Source organism: Pteropus alecto, unplaced genomic scaffold (genome assembly GCF_000325575.1).
Source record: "Pteropus alecto unplaced genomic scaffold, ASM32557v1 scaffold22, whole genome shotgun sequence".
Taxonomy (NCBI): domain Eukaryota; kingdom Metazoa; phylum Chordata; class Mammalia; order Chiroptera; family Pteropodidae; genus Pteropus; species Pteropus alecto.
Genome location: NW_006434839.1, coordinates 15,484,388 through 15,504,688, shown reverse-complemented (window position 1 = coordinate 15,504,688; position 20,301 = coordinate 15,484,388). Strand labels below are relative to the sequence as shown.

Below are 20,301 nucleotides of genomic sequence, written 5' to 3'. Positions count from 1 at the left end.
AGAGAGAGGATCATATACAATTTCTCTCAAGAGGAGGCATTTATGCAGTTTTGAGAAACTAAGAGGATTAACAGAAGAAGGTGAGATGAGAAAGACGTGCAGGGTGAGGAATGAGCACGAGCCAACGCTGAGGTATGAAAGGACAGCAGCTGCGTCCCTAGATCACATGCGGATTGGCACAGCGAGTGTGAAGCACAGGGTAGGGAGGGCCTAGAACAGGTGAGAAACGCAGAGGCAGGTTGGGGGTTTGGGTGTCATCCTAAGTAGGGAGTACAGATTTTATTCTCCAGTAATGAGAAGAGTTTTAATCGCTCTGGCAATAGTGAGATAGGCAGATATCAAAGATGAGAAGCAGACACAGCAACATCCCTGTGATACTTATAGATACAGCCCACGCTAGAGATGAAGAGCCAGACTAGGGCAAACTGGCTTCACCAGCTTCTTCTCTGAAAACAGAGCCTTTTCTCCAAAGTTCAGTTTGTACCAAGGGTTCATTGCTTCCCTTCTCTCAAGGATCCTCCTTTTCTTGTCTGTTCAATCTCTTCCCACAGATTTATAATTCACCGAATCTTTGTCCAACGCCTATAGACAAGTGAAAGTCTCTCCATTATTTCAAAAAAGAAAAAAAATGACTTTCTTCTGCCTCAAGCTACCATCCCATAATCTTCTTCCCTTACCATCAGCCTTTCTTAAAAGAATTAGCTACACGTGTTGTTTCCAAAGCAACATGGAAGAAGTCCTCAGTGCCTTCAGTGTTATTGGGCCTCATCATTCATCTGAAACCAGTTGCACTCTCAAAGGCCACCAGGCTGGTCCCCTTGTCATTATAATAGAAAGGCTGTACACTGAAGAAGTAAAGTTAAGTCTCCCCGTACTTTGCAATAACTACTCTATGCTGGATCCTGGATACATCAGTTTAAGATGGGTGCTGAAAAACAGACGGTTCAGGTGAATAACTAGCACATTAAGAGGAATGACTGAAAGGGAGGACTGCATAATCTGATAAGATGAAAACTTCTAAAAGGACAGCCTGAAGGAGTAAGATTACAGTTTGTAACTGCTTGGGATGTTGTTAATGCGAGAGAGCTCTAGCAGGTAGAAAGGAGCAAGATCAGTGGATTGCTATTACTGGGGAGTGTCAAGGCACAGTTCAAGGTGATACAAGCGAGTATTTTTAAGTAGCCATTGTAAAAAAAGTCATCTGAAAATGTTTATACAGAAATTGATCACTACACGTCAGCATTGTCTAAAGCCTTCTCAGTATGGGATCTCAGCATCATCTGTGAGCTTGTTAGAAATGCAGACTCCTAGGCCCCATGGCAGACACTGAATCCGAATCTGCATTTACCAAGATTACCTGGAGAGTCCTTTGACATTAAAGTTTGAGAAGCACTGGCTTAAGGGAGACTTGAAACTAGCTGTGAGTGAATTATGTCTTGAGAGGCCCTTTCAGATATTAATTTATAGTAAGCAAAGCTCACTGTTCCGGGGATCTAAAAGCTGTTTTATCTCATTTCTGCCTACTAGGTCAAAATACTGTTTTATTGATTTCATAGTCTCACCTTTAGCGCATAATTTTTTAATACCTGCTTAAACAACAGTCAAAGCTTATACAAACATTTCAAATGCTAATTTTTTATTAGGGTAAATATTTTGTTAAAAACTGAGTTAAGAAAGCTTACGATAGTATGTTTACAACATAGCATTAAACAAATAAAAAATGTCAGCAGAAGGAAAATAAGGGTAGGAAAGCAAGATGGATTTCTATGGCTGGTATTTAAAATACATTATCATGACTCCTGACCGCTTGCTAATTGAGGGCTAGGTTTGCTTCCAAGTTTTCTAGCAGCCAATTCAAACATGATATCTTCTAGAATGTCCATTAAGAATGCCATGATTAATGGCCCTAAGCATGTACAAAATAGACTCCATTAAATATATTCAAAAAGTTGAATAGAAGATTTACGCTTTATACTGAATTAACTTTAAGACTTTCTATTGTGTATTTTAAAATATTCTAATGAATCATACTTACTGGCATAATTACACTTTCTTTTTTAGACAGACTAAACAGCAGAGTGACTCAATGTTGACAAGTGGTAAAATTTAAAGACAATCACATCGAACTTAAGACCTAAGAAAGAGGAAAAGAATGAAACTTACCAAATAGATTTCCTAAACTCGTATCCATTTTTATTTCGAATACTTGAGAAATAACATAAAATGTCAGTAAAAATACTGCTACAGCTACCACCAACTTTGCAGCACCTAGATAAAGGGCAGAAATAATTCAGAATGAGCTTATGAACCCCCAGGACTTCTATAACATTTCAATGAAAAATGTAAGTTTATAAAAAAAACTTTTAAGACGAATAAATTTTTACTTTTATCTATTGGTGCTTAATCTAATTTGATACAACAAAAATTCTACCAAATATCCATCAAAATAAGGGATTACCCTGATCAAAGAGTTATCAGATTGTCTAGAAATCTAGACAAAGTACTGCTTGAGTCCTCTGCCTAATTTTACATGCAAAAAAATTACCTGCCATTGACTGCTGGCTGACTACACAAAAGTATCATGGCTAATGAAAGACTGCCACCAAGTATGTTGGATGACCCATTCCTAAGCCTTTTCCAGTAAAAAGGGCAATAGCACTTATACGGGAATGATACCAAAACACCGGACCAGAATGGAGAAGCTAGAGCAACAGCAGAATGTCCACTAAGCAAGGAGTTCTCAAGTGAAATGTCCTATCGCCAGCCAACCTACCTCTTGGAGCTTTACGAGCACTTCTGTTATGGTGAACAACGAGGTATTCTCCCTCATATTTGACACCTAGTTCAAGACAGTCATTCTCCACTGCTGGGGGCTTTATCTGGCACCTATCACATATGCTTCATAATGTGGTTCTAAGGTAAGCTCCGTGAAGAAAGTCGCTCAGTTTTCATACCTTTATATCTTTAATCACTTTTGCGTGCCTTACAAATAGCACTGCTATTAACTAATTTACTGCTCAATACGTATCATCATTTGTCCTTTTTCTCCACAGCTAAACAGATCCAGGAGAGAAAAAGAAAAAGTGCAAGACAGGAAAGGAAAAAGAAAGTGACGGGAAAGGAAAGAGAAAGTTACAGGAAAGAAACTTCTTCCTCTCACCCTTAGTATTTCAGAGACATCATATTATGTTATTCGGGAACAATATGAGTATTTCTCTGTCCAATTCCCATTACTCTCTCTTACCAAAAGTTTAATTTATATTGATATAAAAAGGGTGGATAGGATCAGCAGTCACTTCATCATCCTTAAGATAACAAAGGCCCAGAGGTTGAGGCAAGTGCCCAAGATCACAGATAATGTAGTGGCAGCACAAGGACCAGAATCCAGGGATCATGACACAGTTCAGTGCTTTGTACAATACTCTGTTCTAACACCAAATTACTACATTCTCCAAAAACACTGCTAAAACTCAACTTACTGGGTAAGGAAGAGTGCAAAAAGCACTATACCCCTGCTAATTTCATAAACTTAAAGAAATTAGGACTAACTCTTAGAGAATGAACTGATGATGCCCAGAAAGGCTGAGGACATTGCTGTTCTGTGTTCTAAGAAATGTTCTGTTCATTTCTGTTGAGAAACACTCTACAAATATAGAAATGAAGTGGCAATGAAGAAGCCCAAATCTAAACTAATCACCCTCCCCTTCATTTTCTATCTTTTCTGTTCCAAAAACTGTGCTTCTTAAGACAGGAAAATTCCATGAGGCTTTGAAACCTTCCCCATACAGTATCTGGCAGAGTGCCTTGTACATAGCAATACCTTCAACAGGTGTCTACTATATAGATGAACGGTAACTGTTGTCATATTTCTTCTTGATCATTTAAGAATGAGGGCCTAGAGATTATATATCAGATGACAGAGAGTCTTAACATCTCATTTTCTAGCAATTGTGGGCAGATGCAACTAGAGATAAACTTTCTCTATCCCTTAAAGCAGATATACGAAATCTTTGTTGTTTACTATTGAAATATTAAATACCAAGTCTATAATATATAAAAGTTCTAGACTAAATCCAATACCAAACTAAACCTGAGCCTACACTAAACAAGCTATATATAGCATATATATGTACATATATACATACATATACTATATCACACACACACATATATGTAATACACAGGTACACCGTTTACTTAGTGCCTACTGTAGACCTAAATACTTTATAAGCATAATACCACTCACACAGCTTTTCGAGATATTATTTTCATTTTACAAGAAAAACAAGGCTAAGAATTTAGATGCATGTCTATGTTCATATAACCGGTCAGTGGTAGATCTTAAACCAAGATCCATTCACTTACAGTGGACCGTCAGGAGAACCAGGAAGACACAAAAGCTCTAAGAGAAAGAAGAGCTGGAGGAGGAGAAACTAACTGGTAAAAGCAGGTGGTCCCTGAGAGGGGAAGGCCGGTGAAGACCAGCAGAGCCTCCGTAAGGCAGAGTTCCGGAACATGTGTTACAGAACGTCTGCCCCAGAGCTGATCATCATCCAGTTCTCGACTTTGCGGGGGCCTGCCCATTCCGCAAGGTTCTCATCCCTGACTTTCCACAAGATTCCTTCTTTATACCAGCCATGGACCACACTAATCTGAGTGTTTCCCTACTTTTCTCATTTGATGCCTCACTGTAAGGATAATGACTATAAGGATATTTCAAACCAACCAGGATATTTCTTTTAATTAGAATTAGTTTAAAAGCAATAAACTAATAGCTAATCTTCCTTATTCATTCATTAAAAGCAATTCCCTGAAGATCTACAGTACGAACAGTGCCAAACAAGTAAGCACTCAGTGAATAATTACATCAATTAATGTTGCTATTGTCAGAATCAGAGAAATGGACTAGATAAAAAAGTTCATTTCAACTAGAATGAATATAGTATCATATGAGAAAGAGAAACTAGTTTTATTTTAAATAATAAAATCATCTAGAAACATGTAATCATAAATAGTCCTGCTATATTTGAAGATCTTTTTTTTAAAAGACATTACAACATGTTTTTTTAAACCATAAATAAGCTCTTGGTTTCTGGGAATATTTTCCCTTAATAACTGTACAGCTACTCAAAAAAGAATGTTTTTTTATAAGTTCATGACCAAGAGATCCAGATTTTCAAATTTCTACAAAGGCATTTGTGAACACCCCTCAGTTATCTGTATTTAATAATCATGTTTAATCACCGGCACCCGATTCTACATAATTATGGCTGAATCAAGAAGACTTGTTGCTACCCACCCTGACTGTAGATACTTCTAAGAGATTTCCTGTGGGAGACCACAGGAAAAAACTTTGTTTGCTGGTGAGAAGATGATAATTAAAGAAAGACTACTTTGATTTTGAGAAATTACAAGTTATCTCCTATGTTGGACACACACTTAGCAGAATTTCTATGTAAAGAGTGCATTTTTCTTTAGGGCCTGTGCTGTGCTGGGGGAAGGTGGGAGTGGCAGGATCACGCTTATTTTCACTATAGGTAGGAAGAGGTCATCAGCCCCTCCAGTTATTATGGATCTGCCTTTTTATAATGTTTAAGGATAACTACCTTAATACTATGAACAGCAAGTGGTGTTTTTCAATTTCCTCACTATGCTGCCTAAGGAACAGATGTCCCTACACTTAACCTCACTTAGGCAGACTGAACTTGAACTAGCAAAAATACATTTTGTTGATTCCTTCAATATTCTAGTTTTATGTATATACGTAGGAAAAATTTAAGCTTTTAAACTTTACAGCTCACTTCCTCAACAAGCTAGAACTTAGGAAAAACAAAAATCAGCCCTCCTAGGTTATCAAATGATTCTTTATATAGACATTATATGTGTATCATTAGGCAAATAAGCTTAATGGATAAGAATATAAACTTCGAAACCACAACTTAAATTATTTAGCATAACTTCAACAAAAGTGCCCCCAAACATTTATGTAACATTCACTAAATGACCAATTCATGATTTGCCAACTACATTAAAAAGTAGAGGCTAAATGATGATTTAGTTTGTTATATTTCAGCTTTGCACTCAATATAGAATAGATTATTTACCCTCTCCTATAGTCATTACTAAATGAACAGGTTACACAAAAAGCAAAATTATTTCTATGAATTAAATCTCTTACCTGCTACCCTCATCTTCGATTTTTCAATCTATGGCACTTTTCATTAAATAACTCCTAAAATCAAAAGAAAAGGCATACAGATTAGGTCTACAAGCAGCGTTCCTCTTTCGACTCAGTGGGGTGTACATAGTAAACTAATTAAATAACTGTCATGACATTTCTAAGTATTCTACCAGTTACTGATAGCTAATGGAAAAACTCTTATCACTGGGCCTGTCTCCTTCCACTGGACCACAAAAGCTACTGAGAGGGCAGTCATGTCTTAACATTGCTCTGTCCCCCAGCTCCCTAACTGAATGAACAAATGAAGAAAAAACTGCCATCAAGTATGTGAAGAGAAGATAATGCCTTATTACTCTCAATAATTACACATCTATAAAGATCTTTGGATACTTAGTTGCAAACTTTCGGTTTACAGTTGAGGTCCATGGAGGTTAAGCTGCTCATCCAGCCACGGAACAAATTATTTGCAGAATGGGGCAGGATTTAGGTCTGCTGGCTCCCGCTCCAGGGCTCACTCACTTCACTATACGATGCCACTATTTTTTTAGTGAGACATAATTTAGGTGTCACTATGAAAAGCACTTTTGGGGCTTCTTATTTTAATACCAGGGTTCTCTTCCTCTTCATGTTTTTAAGTTTTTAAAAGAATATATTCAGAAGTATAGACTCACAATTTAAAATATCCCAGCAATTATCACCTACATTATCCACCAGTGAAGAAATTACTCTTTGATTTTATCCTAATAACAACAAGCAATAGATACTGGGGAAAAAAAATTCTGTGTATGTGTATTTCCCTCCTAAGAAATAGTTCAAGAAAGGTAAAATTTTAAAAAGCAAATGGAAAAGCAAGTAAATGAGCCTGACAGGAAATTCATGCCCAAGTTTAGCTAGAGAGCTACCACAGTGTACCCAACCTACTGTACAGGAAAGGAATGCAAAAGAAAATTTTGATTAACAAATCACATTAATCAAAAATACATCTTTATTTTAGACTATTTTCATACTGATTGATGTTTGATGTTGAGGTCTGATCTAGTAACACATAGAATGTGTCAAATAAAAATAATGGCAAACTCCTGAAGGACACTAAAAGGAAGTGAGAAATCCTGTTTTCTTAGCCACCAATAAGAAATAAGCAGGGTAGAGAGGGGTGGCAAGCATCCAAATGATGAATGCTCTTACGCTAACTCCCTTTCTTCTCCCCAGCCTACCCTGACGAAAATATCAACACTATTGATTTCTCTACCTTTGTTAGTTTCTGAACATCTTCCACATAATAGAAAAAGTCCATGTTCTCTATCTATTTAAACTAACTACTTAGCCGCAGGCTCAGAAAGTGTCAAAAGGAAACAAGAGATTCTCAAGTATCCACAAACTGTCACGTAAAAGTGGAAAAAAAAAACCTCAGCTTTTCAAGTGAAAACCCCATGTGGCTATAAATCCTCTTTTGACTCCCAGTTAAAATGGACACTATGTTCACAACACACATGCCTTTCCTCCCAGCTAATACTCCAAAATAATAGGAAAATTTCTTTGAGAGCGTGATAGAGTTGGGCAGACATTTGCTGTTTTATTTCACTGTTTCCATGACCCGCTGGGGCCCCACCTGTACAATTAAAGTCACTGCCGCATAGACCTGCCATCTGTTTGCACTGCCCAACATGCCTCTTCCTAAACTGATCACTAGAGTAAGACTGCAATATAAGCAACGACAACTGTCTAGCTGAATTCGTGTTTTCCATTCAATTTCTCAGAAACACTTAGTAAAATCTCTAAATCAAAATCTCATCTCAGTCATAACATTTTTAATTAGTTTGCTTAACTAATGTTGCAAAACCAGTGTTGCAAAAATGCAAACCAGTATAAAGAGTATTGAATATATCTGAAAGCAAATCAAGGAGCGTGTTTATGATGCGCTACTTCCAAATCATTCCTAACTTGTCATTTTAGGAGGACATTTTAAAACAAAGAAAATCATGACATATAATTATCTTAGGGGGAAACAAACACCAACTTAATGGAATTCGGTATAAACCTGAAGCTGAACCTCCAACAATCAGGTGGGAACAGAACAGGTCCACAGAAAATGATCACAGCAATAAAAGGATAAAAATACCTCTGCTAGAAATTCAGAGCTCTTTAATCCAGAAGAGCTCTTTAATCCAGGTAAAAGAATTTCAGAGCTCTTTAATCCAGGTAAAAGAATTTATAATTTTTCTTATATGTTCATTAAAAGGTAGAGATACAGAAATTAGAGCCACTTATCAAAACTAGAATACTGATGGTAAGGGAAAATAATTTCAGGGCAGATTAAAACAAAAAACCAAAAACAACAGATAGTACGTTTGTGAAACACATATAGGCCCAAACAAGAAGATTCAGTGTCTTAGATAAATGACTAGATCAGATCAGGTTGCTGATTTGTAAATGCACAAGGATCTCAGAGTCCACTGCAAGGAGGGCCACTGTGACAGCCCTGAGCAGTGAAACACTATTCTGGATAAACATTAAATAAGTATGTGACCTAACCTCAAGAAGGGAGCCTCAGTTAGGGTCTCAGACTGATAAACTGGATTTCTTTGAATGTTTTGTAATTTTACCATTTCCTTTAGCCCAAATATCTACTATAGTCTAATTTAGGAAAGTTTTGTTAAAATTAGACCTGAATAAGCAGTTACGGTCCTAGAATCAATTAACTTCAGGAACAAGCAATAAGAACACAGGTCAAGCGATATTTTCATTCTTTTCTTAATGAGTGGACCCCAGCTACATTGTATGAATTATAACACCATTCTACGTCAACAAAATGAGCCACAGAAATAATTATCAGAAGGGGAAGGTCTTGCCAGTTAACATAAACCATGCATGTAGCACAGCAGTTCATGCACACTTATTTTATATAATCTTCCCAAACACTCCATTTGTAGTGGGTGTTACAATGGCATTACAGATGAGGTCGAATGATTTGTCTAAGGTCATATGAAAGATAAAGAAGCTGATACTACAAACAAATCCACTTCCCTTTCGCCCCAGCAGCTTACTGACATACTTTGATATAAGAAGCTCATTGACAGAAGTCCATGCCAGTCAATTTAGCTTTCGCAGATGATTGCTCTGGGAATTGCTAATCTCTGCTGTCAACTGGCCACTCCAGAGATCTGGCAGTTTGTCAAAATGACTAAGCATGTGTATTAGAACCTCCGTCCAACACAGAAAGGATGCAAGAAAATGAAGTACACGGACATACCTATTGATGCATCTAATGTTAACAAACAATAACTACTTAATTAAACCAGAAGAAAATACTACAAATTATACTCCGTATATATAAACTATTATTCAATTCAACTTTATCTCAGTGCTGGCAAAAATGCAGTTTTAAATGAATTAACTGAGTAAAGTTCATACAATTCTAATATTCGTGTGAGCTGGGGCTTTTCAAGAAGACTAAGAGGAAAAAAAAAGGTCAAAACACAAGCAGATAAAGTATATTCAGGACTAGCAATGGTTAATTATGTGTCAACTTGACTGGGTCACAGGGTCCCCAAACATTATTCTGGGTATGTGTGTGAGAGTGTTTCGGGTGTTTCTGGATGAGATTAACATGAGTAATGCAGAGTGCCCTCCCCAAAGTGAGTGGGCCTCATCCGATGTGTTGGAGGCCTAAACAGGACAAAAAAGGCTAAGGGAGAACGCACTCTGTCTCTGAGCTGGGACATCAGGATTTCACCTGTCTCCAGACTTGGACTGAAACTTACACCATCAGTTCTCAGGCCTTTGAACTCTACCAATGACTCTCCTGGGTCTCCTGCCTGCCAACTGCAGAGCCTTTGATTTCTTAGTCTTTACAACTGCATGAACCAATTCCTTCTGTCTGTCTGTCTGTCTATCTAATCTATCTCCTATTGGTTCTGTTTCTCTGGAGAACCCAGACTAACACTGCACCCCTCAAAATCAGAATGTAAAACATTCCAGAACCTAGACACATTTCTGTCTTTTCTATATAGATGGACAGTTTCATTTATAAGAATGAGAGATTTTTTCTTTTTTTTGAGGATCCATTATATTGTTTCTCATGGAGTATATGCTTCTTCCATGGAGAGCAATCGATTAGGAAAATATAGAACACAGAATGCAAAAGACTAAATTTTCAGTTCCAGGGCAGTTAAAGAGAGATAATACTAAAATCACAAAAGAATGATACAACTAAGTCACTAGGTTATTCTGATTTTACATTTACAAACAAAAATGTTATTAAAAAAATTATTTGCAAAAATACCTGCATTTATGTGAATAAAATAGAGCCAGTGTTGGCAAACTTTTTCTGTAAGAAGGGCAGACAGAATATTTTAGGCCACAATGTCTCTATTGCAACCACTATGCTTTGCATTCTAGTTAGAAAGCAGTCATTCTACATTTTCCTCATCAGTTGCTCTCCATGGAATAAGCATATACTCCATGAGAAACAATATAATGGATTCTTTCAAAAGGAAAAAAATCCTCCCATTCCTATGAAGCTGTCCATCTATAAAAAAAGGCAGAAATGCATCTAGGTTCTGGAACATTTTCCAAAGTGATCACAGGAGATATTTAAAAAAGAGGGATAAAATTAAATCTTATCTCCCATTTCATTAACTGTAAAATCATGTTGGGTGAGGAGAAACTGACAGTTTTCTTTATATAGGTATTTAAAAGTGATTATTTTAAGTAATGCTTAAAAAGGAAGGACAGGTTAACCGTGCATCTGTTTAGCTTTTAAAATTCCAAATATTTATCTTTTAAAATGTTTTCTTACATAAAAAGTTACCACCACAGACTGCTATAAAGTACCCTGTCTCACCCAGACGCTGCTATACAAACATCTTGCCAGGCTGAATAAATTCTGAAATAACAAAATGAAGAGGGGTAAGAAGGTTGCATTCACTTGAAAGAATCTTAACATTTAAAAAACTGAGTATGATGTCTGAGTTGCTTCCACTGTTACAAATATTGTGAATTTAATAAAATTTGGTGTTAACACTAAATGCTTAATAGAAAAAATCCAATTACTAGAGAAAGTATTTTAGTAGGAGACTGATATTGAATCCTGTAAAATGGATTTTTAAAAAATAAATTATTTTAAGACACGTCGTACGTCTTTTAAAAGTATGACCTGATAATATTAAAGGGAAAATTTTTTAATGACTACCTAACAACTAGAAAAATATCCTAGGTTTTTAAGTAACCAAAGTAACTTTACATTTTGACTAGGAGAAAAAGGTGCAAAAACAAAGGTTTTTGTTCATTCGTTCGTTTGTTTGATTGTTTAATTTAGAAGGGGGAGAGGAGATTGGTGTGAAGTCTATAATGCCAAGAATACCTTTTCCAAAAAATCACTGAGAAAAATATAAATGCATCCACTCCTGCAATGTGGCCTTTAAAAAGGTAAGACTGCAGAGCAACAGACCAAAAATTTTTAAATAATGGCTCAACAAAAAGCAATAAATAAATCTTTTAGAATAAAACTTTAATGTTCTATTGAAAACCTTAGGAACAGAAGGATATGGATGATCTATGCCTGGATTTTTAAGTTACCTGAACTAGTATCATACAGCTTTTATTTTCTTAATGGCATCATATCGAAATGACATTTAAAAATGATTAATGTTTAAATGTGGCTAAGAAATAGAAACAGGACTAAAAGTATAAATGGAAAATCACAACTGAGCCAGAAAGTAGTTTTAACCCCATTGCCATCCCCAGCCCCCACCACATAGACTGTTAACCAATGCTTGACATAAAACCTACTGGGATTATACTGGGTGGATTGAGCTTTCCTCCACTGTCCACCATAAATTGGTGTGTGTTTTACATGCCCTTGAGTCGGCACCAACTCCTTGGCGACCTTATGAATGAATGATGTACTGTCCATGTACTGTCCTCAACAGCCCTACTCAGCTCCTGTAGACTCGTGCCTGTGGCTTTTTATTCATCTCATAGTTAGTCATCTTTTCTTGCTGCCTTCTATTTCTCCCAGCATTGTTCTTTTTCAAAGAACCCTGCTTTCTCATGATGTGCCCAAAGAAAGACAGCTTCAGTGCTGTCATTTTTGCCTCCAGCGATGTTTCAGGCTTAATTTGCTCTAGGACCCACTTGTTTCCTCTATCTAGTGCTCCAAGTATTTGTAGGGCTCTCTTGCAACACTGAATTTAAAATGAATCAAATGTTTTTCCTATCAGCCTTCTTCACTGTCCAATTTTCAAATCTGTACATAGTAACTGGTGAACGAGGGTATGAATGATCTTAGCTATGCCTTGTTTTTTTTTTTGGTTCTCCTGACAGTGGATGGAGAGAATAACACTGAAAGTTTCTAGTTAATCTATAGCAGCTATATAAAATTCTATCAAGAAGAAAAAAAAAGACAAAATCTAACTATAATACCAATTTGTCCCTACAGTTAAAAACCAGTTAGCAAAGGTGCCCTTAGACCAACTCTGCCCCACTGTGTTAGTGTATGGGGAAGTAACTTAAACTTTTTTCAACGCCAGAAACTTTTCTGAAAGAAAGGGTGTATTGAGCCAAATGCTAGCCAGAGAAAGCAGCAGACCCTGCCTGGGGCACACAGCGTGAGCCACGGCAGTTGTGCCAGGTGGAGGACAACACGTCCACAGTCCTGGACTTGATGGGGCTCTTTTATGCTAACAGTTTGGGGAAGAAAGATGTGAGCCATTCTGAAAGAATTTACACTGGCTATAGACAAAGGGGGTGGGAGAAGGTGAGGCGGCGCTAGTTCTGGGAGAGGTGCCGGGTCCATAAGGAAGAAGCATTTGTTCTTCGGGATCGGTTGTGGGCAACAGTCTGGGAAGATCGTGGGTAAGCAAGAAGCAGAGGGCCTTGTGGTCTGTGGCCACGGGTGGTTGGCAACTGGACTATTCTCTCTGGATAATCGTGGCTCCACGTGGAAGTTATTCCAAAGGTCACCAAACACTGAGGAGTGTAAGCAGTCTTTTGTTGGTTTTGCCCTGCAGTTGTTAACTGATTAACCTCTCTAATCTCTTCCTTTCACCCTCCAGCCTGCTGTAATTTAATTTAGGACATCTCAGAATTTTCTCCTTGTCATAACCAAACGTAACAGATGACACACACCGCATTCTGAAAGCATTTCAATGTGGTTCAGCTCAACATTGAGTTCATAGTACAGCTCCTCCGACCAACATGAATTAGTTAGAGACCTAAAGTTCTTACCTCTCCAGAAATGTGAGGCATCAGATTTCTAAAATATTTCAGTTGATCGACAAGCATTTAACCATGTTTTCTGTAAAGATGTCAAGTGATTAAGCACTAAATGGGCACGTATTCTGTTTCCCCTCCCAAATCTAACATAGGTAACTTTTTCCCCACAAAGATATTTCATTGTCCAAGATGATGCCACTGTAGGAAGCACCATGAGCAGGAGGGGCTGTGCTTCCCTGAATGCTCATCAGTGAAGACAGATTTGTTCTCACCTACAGATATTCTCTTTCAATTACCAATATGCCACCACTGCATTCTCTTTGAGTTGGCAGCCAAAGTTCAGGTTTACTCTGACAGAGATTTAGTGCTTAATCCTGATTATTAATTACCACTATATCCTAACACTACTTGAGAGGGCGGTAGGTGGCTGGTATATATGCTTATAATCAGCTAGCCTTAATGAGGGTTAGAGTGATGATAAGATAACACTCAAATGATCAAGCCACACCCAACATCAATGTGACATTAAGTAAATATTTCAGTGGACTGTAATTACAAAGTGGAAATCACTAAAGTACAAAGAAGTTAGAAATAAGACTTCTAAACTGAACCATCAACACATAAATGACTGGAAATGGTTAGGATGAAAATAATATGGGGCCAAACTGGAGTGCATTATTATACTCTGTAATTAAAAGCTAAGTTGCATTTTAAAACAGTCATCAGTATAATTAATGTAGGGAGGAGGCAAGAAAACTAAATGTTAAATCAAGCTACATTCAGAGACTGCAATATGCTGATCAGCCCTGCAGCCAGGCTGATAGAGGACACCTGCAGAACAAAGGAAGATTTCTGCTGGGATTGCTAACAACCCATTTCCCACACCTGTGAAGGGGAAACAGGAAAAACAAGAGTCTTTAAGTAGCACCCTACACAAAATAAAATTGTTCATTCCCTATGGCTAAAACCATGGGGAACCTATGGATTAAAGGCTGGGAATTGCCAGCAGACCTTTCACGCTACATATATTCTTACGTTCTCATGCTACATACTCTTATCCTCCCTCACTGTATGTCCACATCAAAGGAACTATAACTCACAGGAACTAAAGAATGATATATAAACTGAATTCCCCATCACTTTCAGGGTCTCTCTCAGTGCCTTTACTCTGTCTCTTTCACTGTCCTTGTCTCTATTGTCTCTGTCCTTCCGAGTCTCTCTCTGCCTCTGACAGGAAACCACACTCTGTCAAGTGTTACCCCTTCTCCAATAAACTTTCCTTTTGATTCTAACTTTGGCGTGTGTTCGAATACTTTCTACATTCTCCGCCAAGAACCCTCTCTCTCAGTGCAGGGAATTTGCCCTGTCCTGCATCATGATCATCATTACAAATAAATGACAAGTAAGGACACCTTAAACTCTTATAAACATGGTAAAAGATCTGGAGAAATGTTGCATTATAATTACTTTGTTTCATAGTTTCTATGCTTCCCAATAACCCATTATCATAACGAGAGGGGGCTGTGGTTCACTCGGTTTTACTGACTCTAAGGTGCACACTACTTCCCTCATCTAACATGTCTGAAATCAGGATTAGGCTTACAAAATATTTTTTCTTAGTAATATGTGAAATAATAGCGTACTTACAAACAGCTTAGATTAGTAAAACACCATATCTGGTTCTTTGAAACCCTAATTGCCATGGAACCCACAGTATGGACACCACAATTACAGCAGGCTTTTTGAAACACAAATTCCTGAGCCCAGAACCCCTAGGAGGATTAAAACTCTTGCAAGGTTAAGAAGCTCCCCAGCTGATTCTCATTCAAGCTCAGATCTGAGAACTTCAGATCTACACCAATCCAAACACAGAGAAATTTAGGGGAATTAAAAAAAAAAAAAGTGAGTCAGATTTATGCCAAAAAAGCCCAAAGGTAAAATTCACACGACACGCATTTTCATTCTTCCCTTACCAATGAGTGGAAATTAGCCTGACTCTAGGCCAGATCTCCTGTGGGGGGTGAGGAGAGGTGGCAGTGAATAAATCCAGGGACAATGTGCTGAGAAACAGAACTCCTGTTTGTAATGGTTACAGCAGATTGTTGTTTTTAAAATTAACCAAATGTCTTGACATTTTTCATCTACCAGCGCAGAATTTTGCTTAAAAAGTCATCATCCAGTTGAAATGGTGATCAAATTTCTGTAACTGAGAGAGCAAACATCCCCCAAACAGAAAACAAGATAAAATGACATTTAGTTCTGCCTGCTCCTTCAGAGTTCTGCAACTGTTGAGTAAAGAGCTATAATCTAACTACTTTAATCCTACACCACACCTTCGAGAAGGATGAATGGATACAGATGTTATTGAGGATAATGGCAAAAATAATAGTGCATATATTTTAACTATAAGAAGTTGAACATAAACAGGGTAAATAAGTATCTACTTCATAAATTGCTAGAGATTAGAGGCACAAATTTATATACAGTGTAACTACCTTCATCTCATATAACTATTTTACATTATATCAGATGAGAAGTGACAGGATCCCATTCTGAATGAATGTTTAAGAATTCCCCTACATATATACTACATATACTAATTCTGTCAGACCTATGTGAAGAAATGGAGGAGCAGAGTGGTTTCATCTGCCCAAGGACCCTGGATGGCATACCAATTCTAACGAAAACAAAACAAAAACCCTGAAAGCTGGGGAGCTTCTTAACCTTGCAGGGGTTTTAATCCTCACTCCTAGGGGTTCTGGGCTCAGGAATTGTCCTGTCTGTACTGTGGGTTCCATGGCAGTTAGGGTTTCAAAGAACCAGGTATGGTGTTTTATTAATCTAAGCTGTTTGTAAGTACACCATTATTTCATATACTACTAAGAACAAATATGTTGTAAACCTAATCCTCATTTCAGATGTGTTAAATGAGGGAAGTAGTGTGGACTTTAGAGTCAGTAAAACTAAATGAACCACAGCCCTCTCTCATTATGATAAAGGGTTACTGGGAAGCAGCCACTTGCAAAGAATAAGTAGTAAGAAGCTTCTAGTGTAAAATTTTCTGAATAAATTAAAAAAATAATTTTTATGGACCAAAGTTCCTTCAAAACACATTCACTGATCACTTAACTGCAGATAATGGTTTTGACAGGTAGTACACCTGGTACCACGATACAACCTCTACAATCCTTGTAGAACTAAGGATGAAAATCAATTCAGGAACTGACTCATTTCTAGAGTTTTCCTCATTTTCACACTAAAACTTAACCAGGGTTCATCAATGGATGAACGAATAAACAAAATGTGGTATATATCTGTAAGTGGACTATTATTCAATCATAAAAAGGAATGACACACGCTATATGACATGGACGAACCTGTAAAACATCATAATCAGTGAGAGAAGCTAGACACAAATGATCACGTATTGTATGACTCCATTTACATGAAATATCTAGACCAGGTAAACCCACAGAGATAGAAAGCAGACTAGTGGCTGCTGGGGGTTGGAGGAAAGGGTGAATGGGGGGTAACTGCTTAATGGACATGAAGTTCCCTTTGGGGGTGACAGAAGTGTTCTCAACTAAACAGAAGCGATGACTGCACAACTCTGTGAAGGTACTAAATGTCAATAAACTGTACTCTTTAAACTGGTAAGTTTTATGTTATATGAATTAAATTTAATTTTTAAAAGGAAATTGGAAAGAGAAAACTCACTAGAATAAAACTATAAAAATCATGAAAACAGATGAAAAAATTAGACTAGAAATAAGGAAAATGTAAGTAATGAGAACAATTCAACCAAACAGAATAACCAATGAAGAAAAGTAGGAATATTGAGAGGGTCAGCTGTGGTAACTCAGAGGTATTGGAACACTTAATTACCTCCTCTGAGAGAGTCAGCTGACCTTATTTTGGAAACTGAATAAAAATCATAAAACCTTTTAAAGTTTCAAGACCTTGGGAATCTTGTTCAATCTCTGCAACCAGATTAAGAAAACAAGGCATTGCATGATTATTAAATAATTTGGTCAATGCCATTCACAAAATAACAAAATGCAGACAAAATAATGAAATGCAGAACTACTGTTTAAAATCCACATTACCTGATCCCAAGAACAAGAACCCTTCTGGACTAAGTTCCGGAGAGATTTTTGCTAATGTACTAAGCTCTGAGCTGGATTTTTGTGATACCTAAGACCAAAATCTTTTGCTTCTTGGGTCTTGGACCTTTTAGCTTTATGAAATGGGTATAAAGCAAGGTGGGGGTGGGGGAGACAGAGAGAGAGGGAGAGGAGGCTGACTGCCTCACAGATAGTAGCTTCATGAGGGCCCAAGATGTCTTATTCATGGTATTCATAATACCTGTAATAATTACTGGCACATAGTAGGTACTCTCCATTTTTAAATGAATAAAAATTTTTAAATTCTGAGACTCGCCATTTAAGACCTAAATTATGTGGTAAAAAATAATAAGGCTCTTATGATCCCCATCAGGGAACACTACTCTTTTGCCATTCAACAGTCTCTCTCTCCAATTCCTTTCGTTTGAATGTAGCTTCATTGATTATGAAAAGATTACTTGGCAATGCTTAAGGTAACAATCCATATTAAAATTTTGTAATAAAAAATCAAGTTAATTTCGAAAGTTGCTTTAACACAGCAGTCTTACTTTAACTCCCTTTTCAGTAGAAGCCCCCTACACTGGGCATTCTAGGGAGCCTGCCCTGTATCCTTTTTTTAAAAAGTTCACATTGTGACAGATGATTACTAGAATTAGTGGGAGTGATCACACTGTAAGTTATAAAAATGTTGAATCACTATATTGTACACCTGAAACTAATATAACCAATACGACTGTATAAAAACTATACTTGAAAATAAATAAAATGCCTTATCTGCGGATGATTCTGAAAGGTCCTCAGGGTGAGAATTACTGCATTGAACTCTTATTTCTTACTATCAAGTAATCCTAGTCTTTAATGAACTGAAAAAACATTACACAGAATTTGTAAAACAAAGCTTCTACACTTGTATAAAAGTGAAAAAAAAAAAAGTGACTTAATCAGTTCAAGAGACTGGCAGCTTTTAAAAGAGGTACAGAGAACGCTATCAAAGCCAGATGCTTTGCAACCTAGGATGTGACCTAGGATGGTGGCATTGAGATAGAAAGGAAAGGATTAAAGAAGATATGTGAACAGCATAGTTATTAACTTTCATTTTTCTGAGTTAAATGGAGATCCCTTTGTACTCTGTAATACACTGAATACAGTCATGCATCACTTAACAACAAAGACTCGTTCTGAGAAGTGTCAATAGGCAATTCTGTCCTTGTGCAAACATCATGGGGTACATTTACACAAATCTAGATGGCACAGCTTACTATATACCTAGGCTATATGTTAAAACCTACTGGCCTTAGGCTACAAGCCTGCATAGTATGATACTGTACAAAACAATAAATCTAGCACAAGATAATATAATCCAATCAAGAGATGAGGTAAACACAGTATATATGAGGATGCCACAGGTGTAGCATGGCATACTGTTTTACTGTAAACCTTTTTTTATAATTAAAGAGTACATGCTAAAATAACAATAAAAAGTATAGGATAATAAATACATAAACCAGTAACACAGTTGTATATTATCAAGTATTACGTACTATGCATACAGTTGACCCTTGAATAACACATCTTTCAAGTGTGAGGTTCCTCTCATATGTGGACTTTTTTTTTCAATAAATACAGTCAGCCCTTCCCATTTGGTATTCAACTGTGAATATAAAACAGTCCATTTGACCCACAGTGGGGAATCCAAAGTTGGGAATGTGAAAATACCGTTTTCCATGCATGGCTGGTCAAACCCAGAGATGGGAAAGGCGACTCCAGTGTCAAGACTTATGTGTGAATTTTCCACTTGGCAGGAGTATAAGCCACTAACCTCAGCTGTTCAAGGGTCAACTGTGTCCTACTTTTATACTACTGGCAGCACAGGTCTGTTTACACCAGCATCACCTCAAGCATGTGAGTAATGCACTGCACTATGACATCATCAGGTGACAGAAAAATTTTCAGTTCCATTATAATATGGGACCATCCATCTGCAGTTGACTGAAGCACTATTATGTGGCCCATGACTGTGACTGTAACAGCAATGTTTCCCAGAACCTGGAAACATGTGACAGGTTACTACTAGTCCTGCAAGGTGGTCAAGGGTCCAAGGAATGGGGATCTATTGTCAGCATCAACTTTTATGTAACCTCCAGGGGAGTTCATGTAATCTCTGCAAAATTAGAACAGATAAAATGACCTATTTTGGGGGTTGTAAGAAACAAATGTGTCTACGAACGCACTTGGCACAGTGCTTAGTAAGCAATCTAATATTATCTAGGACCATCACGTCCATGTATTTTTGACTAAATAAAAAGAAAAAAGACAAGGGTCTGTCAATTAGACAGTAGTTCTGTATCATACGAGAAAAAATCTAAAGGTAGAAGATGATGAAAACAAAAAAAATCCCAGCTGTATATCTCAATATCAAATCGTCAATCTGTCACTGATATTATTTAGTTCTAGGGTCACTCATCGTCACACATAGTAGAAACTGAGGATAGTAAACAAATGGGGAAAAAGAAAAAGAAACTGCACATTCATCAATGACACCCAACACCAATGGGCTGGATAGGTTTTAAAATTAAAAGTGCCTCCAGGTCAGGAGACACTAAAACTTCACCAGTGGGCCAACATGGCCCTTCACTGAGTTCAAATGTAACATCAACTCCTTCTCCCGCCTCTGTACAGCACTCAGCACACATTTTCGAGCACCAGGCGCAGCCCCCGCGTTGACCGCGCGCCCCAGGTACCAGCGCCCAGCCCAGCGCCAGGTGCAGGCGCCGCCCGGTG

General features: G+C 37.5%; 1 protein-coding gene across 1 annotated transcript in view; it reads right to left on the bottom strand.

Moving 5' to 3' along the window:
- Positions 1 to 20,301, bottom strand: part of FAM3C (family with sequence similarity 3 member C) — a 47,115-nt gene that overhangs the window by 26,402 nt on the left and 412 nt on the right. The window contains exons 2-3 of the mRNA XM_006910571.3: positions 6,179 to 6,232; positions 2,164 to 2,268 (exon numbers count right to left, since the gene is read on the bottom strand). Coding sequence (XP_006910633.1) covers positions 2,164 to 2,268; positions 6,179 to 6,191 — 118 coding nt within the window. The 5' untranslated portion in view covers positions 6,192 to 6,232. The remainder of the gene's footprint in view (positions 1 to 2,163; positions 2,269 to 6,178; positions 6,233 to 20,301) is intronic.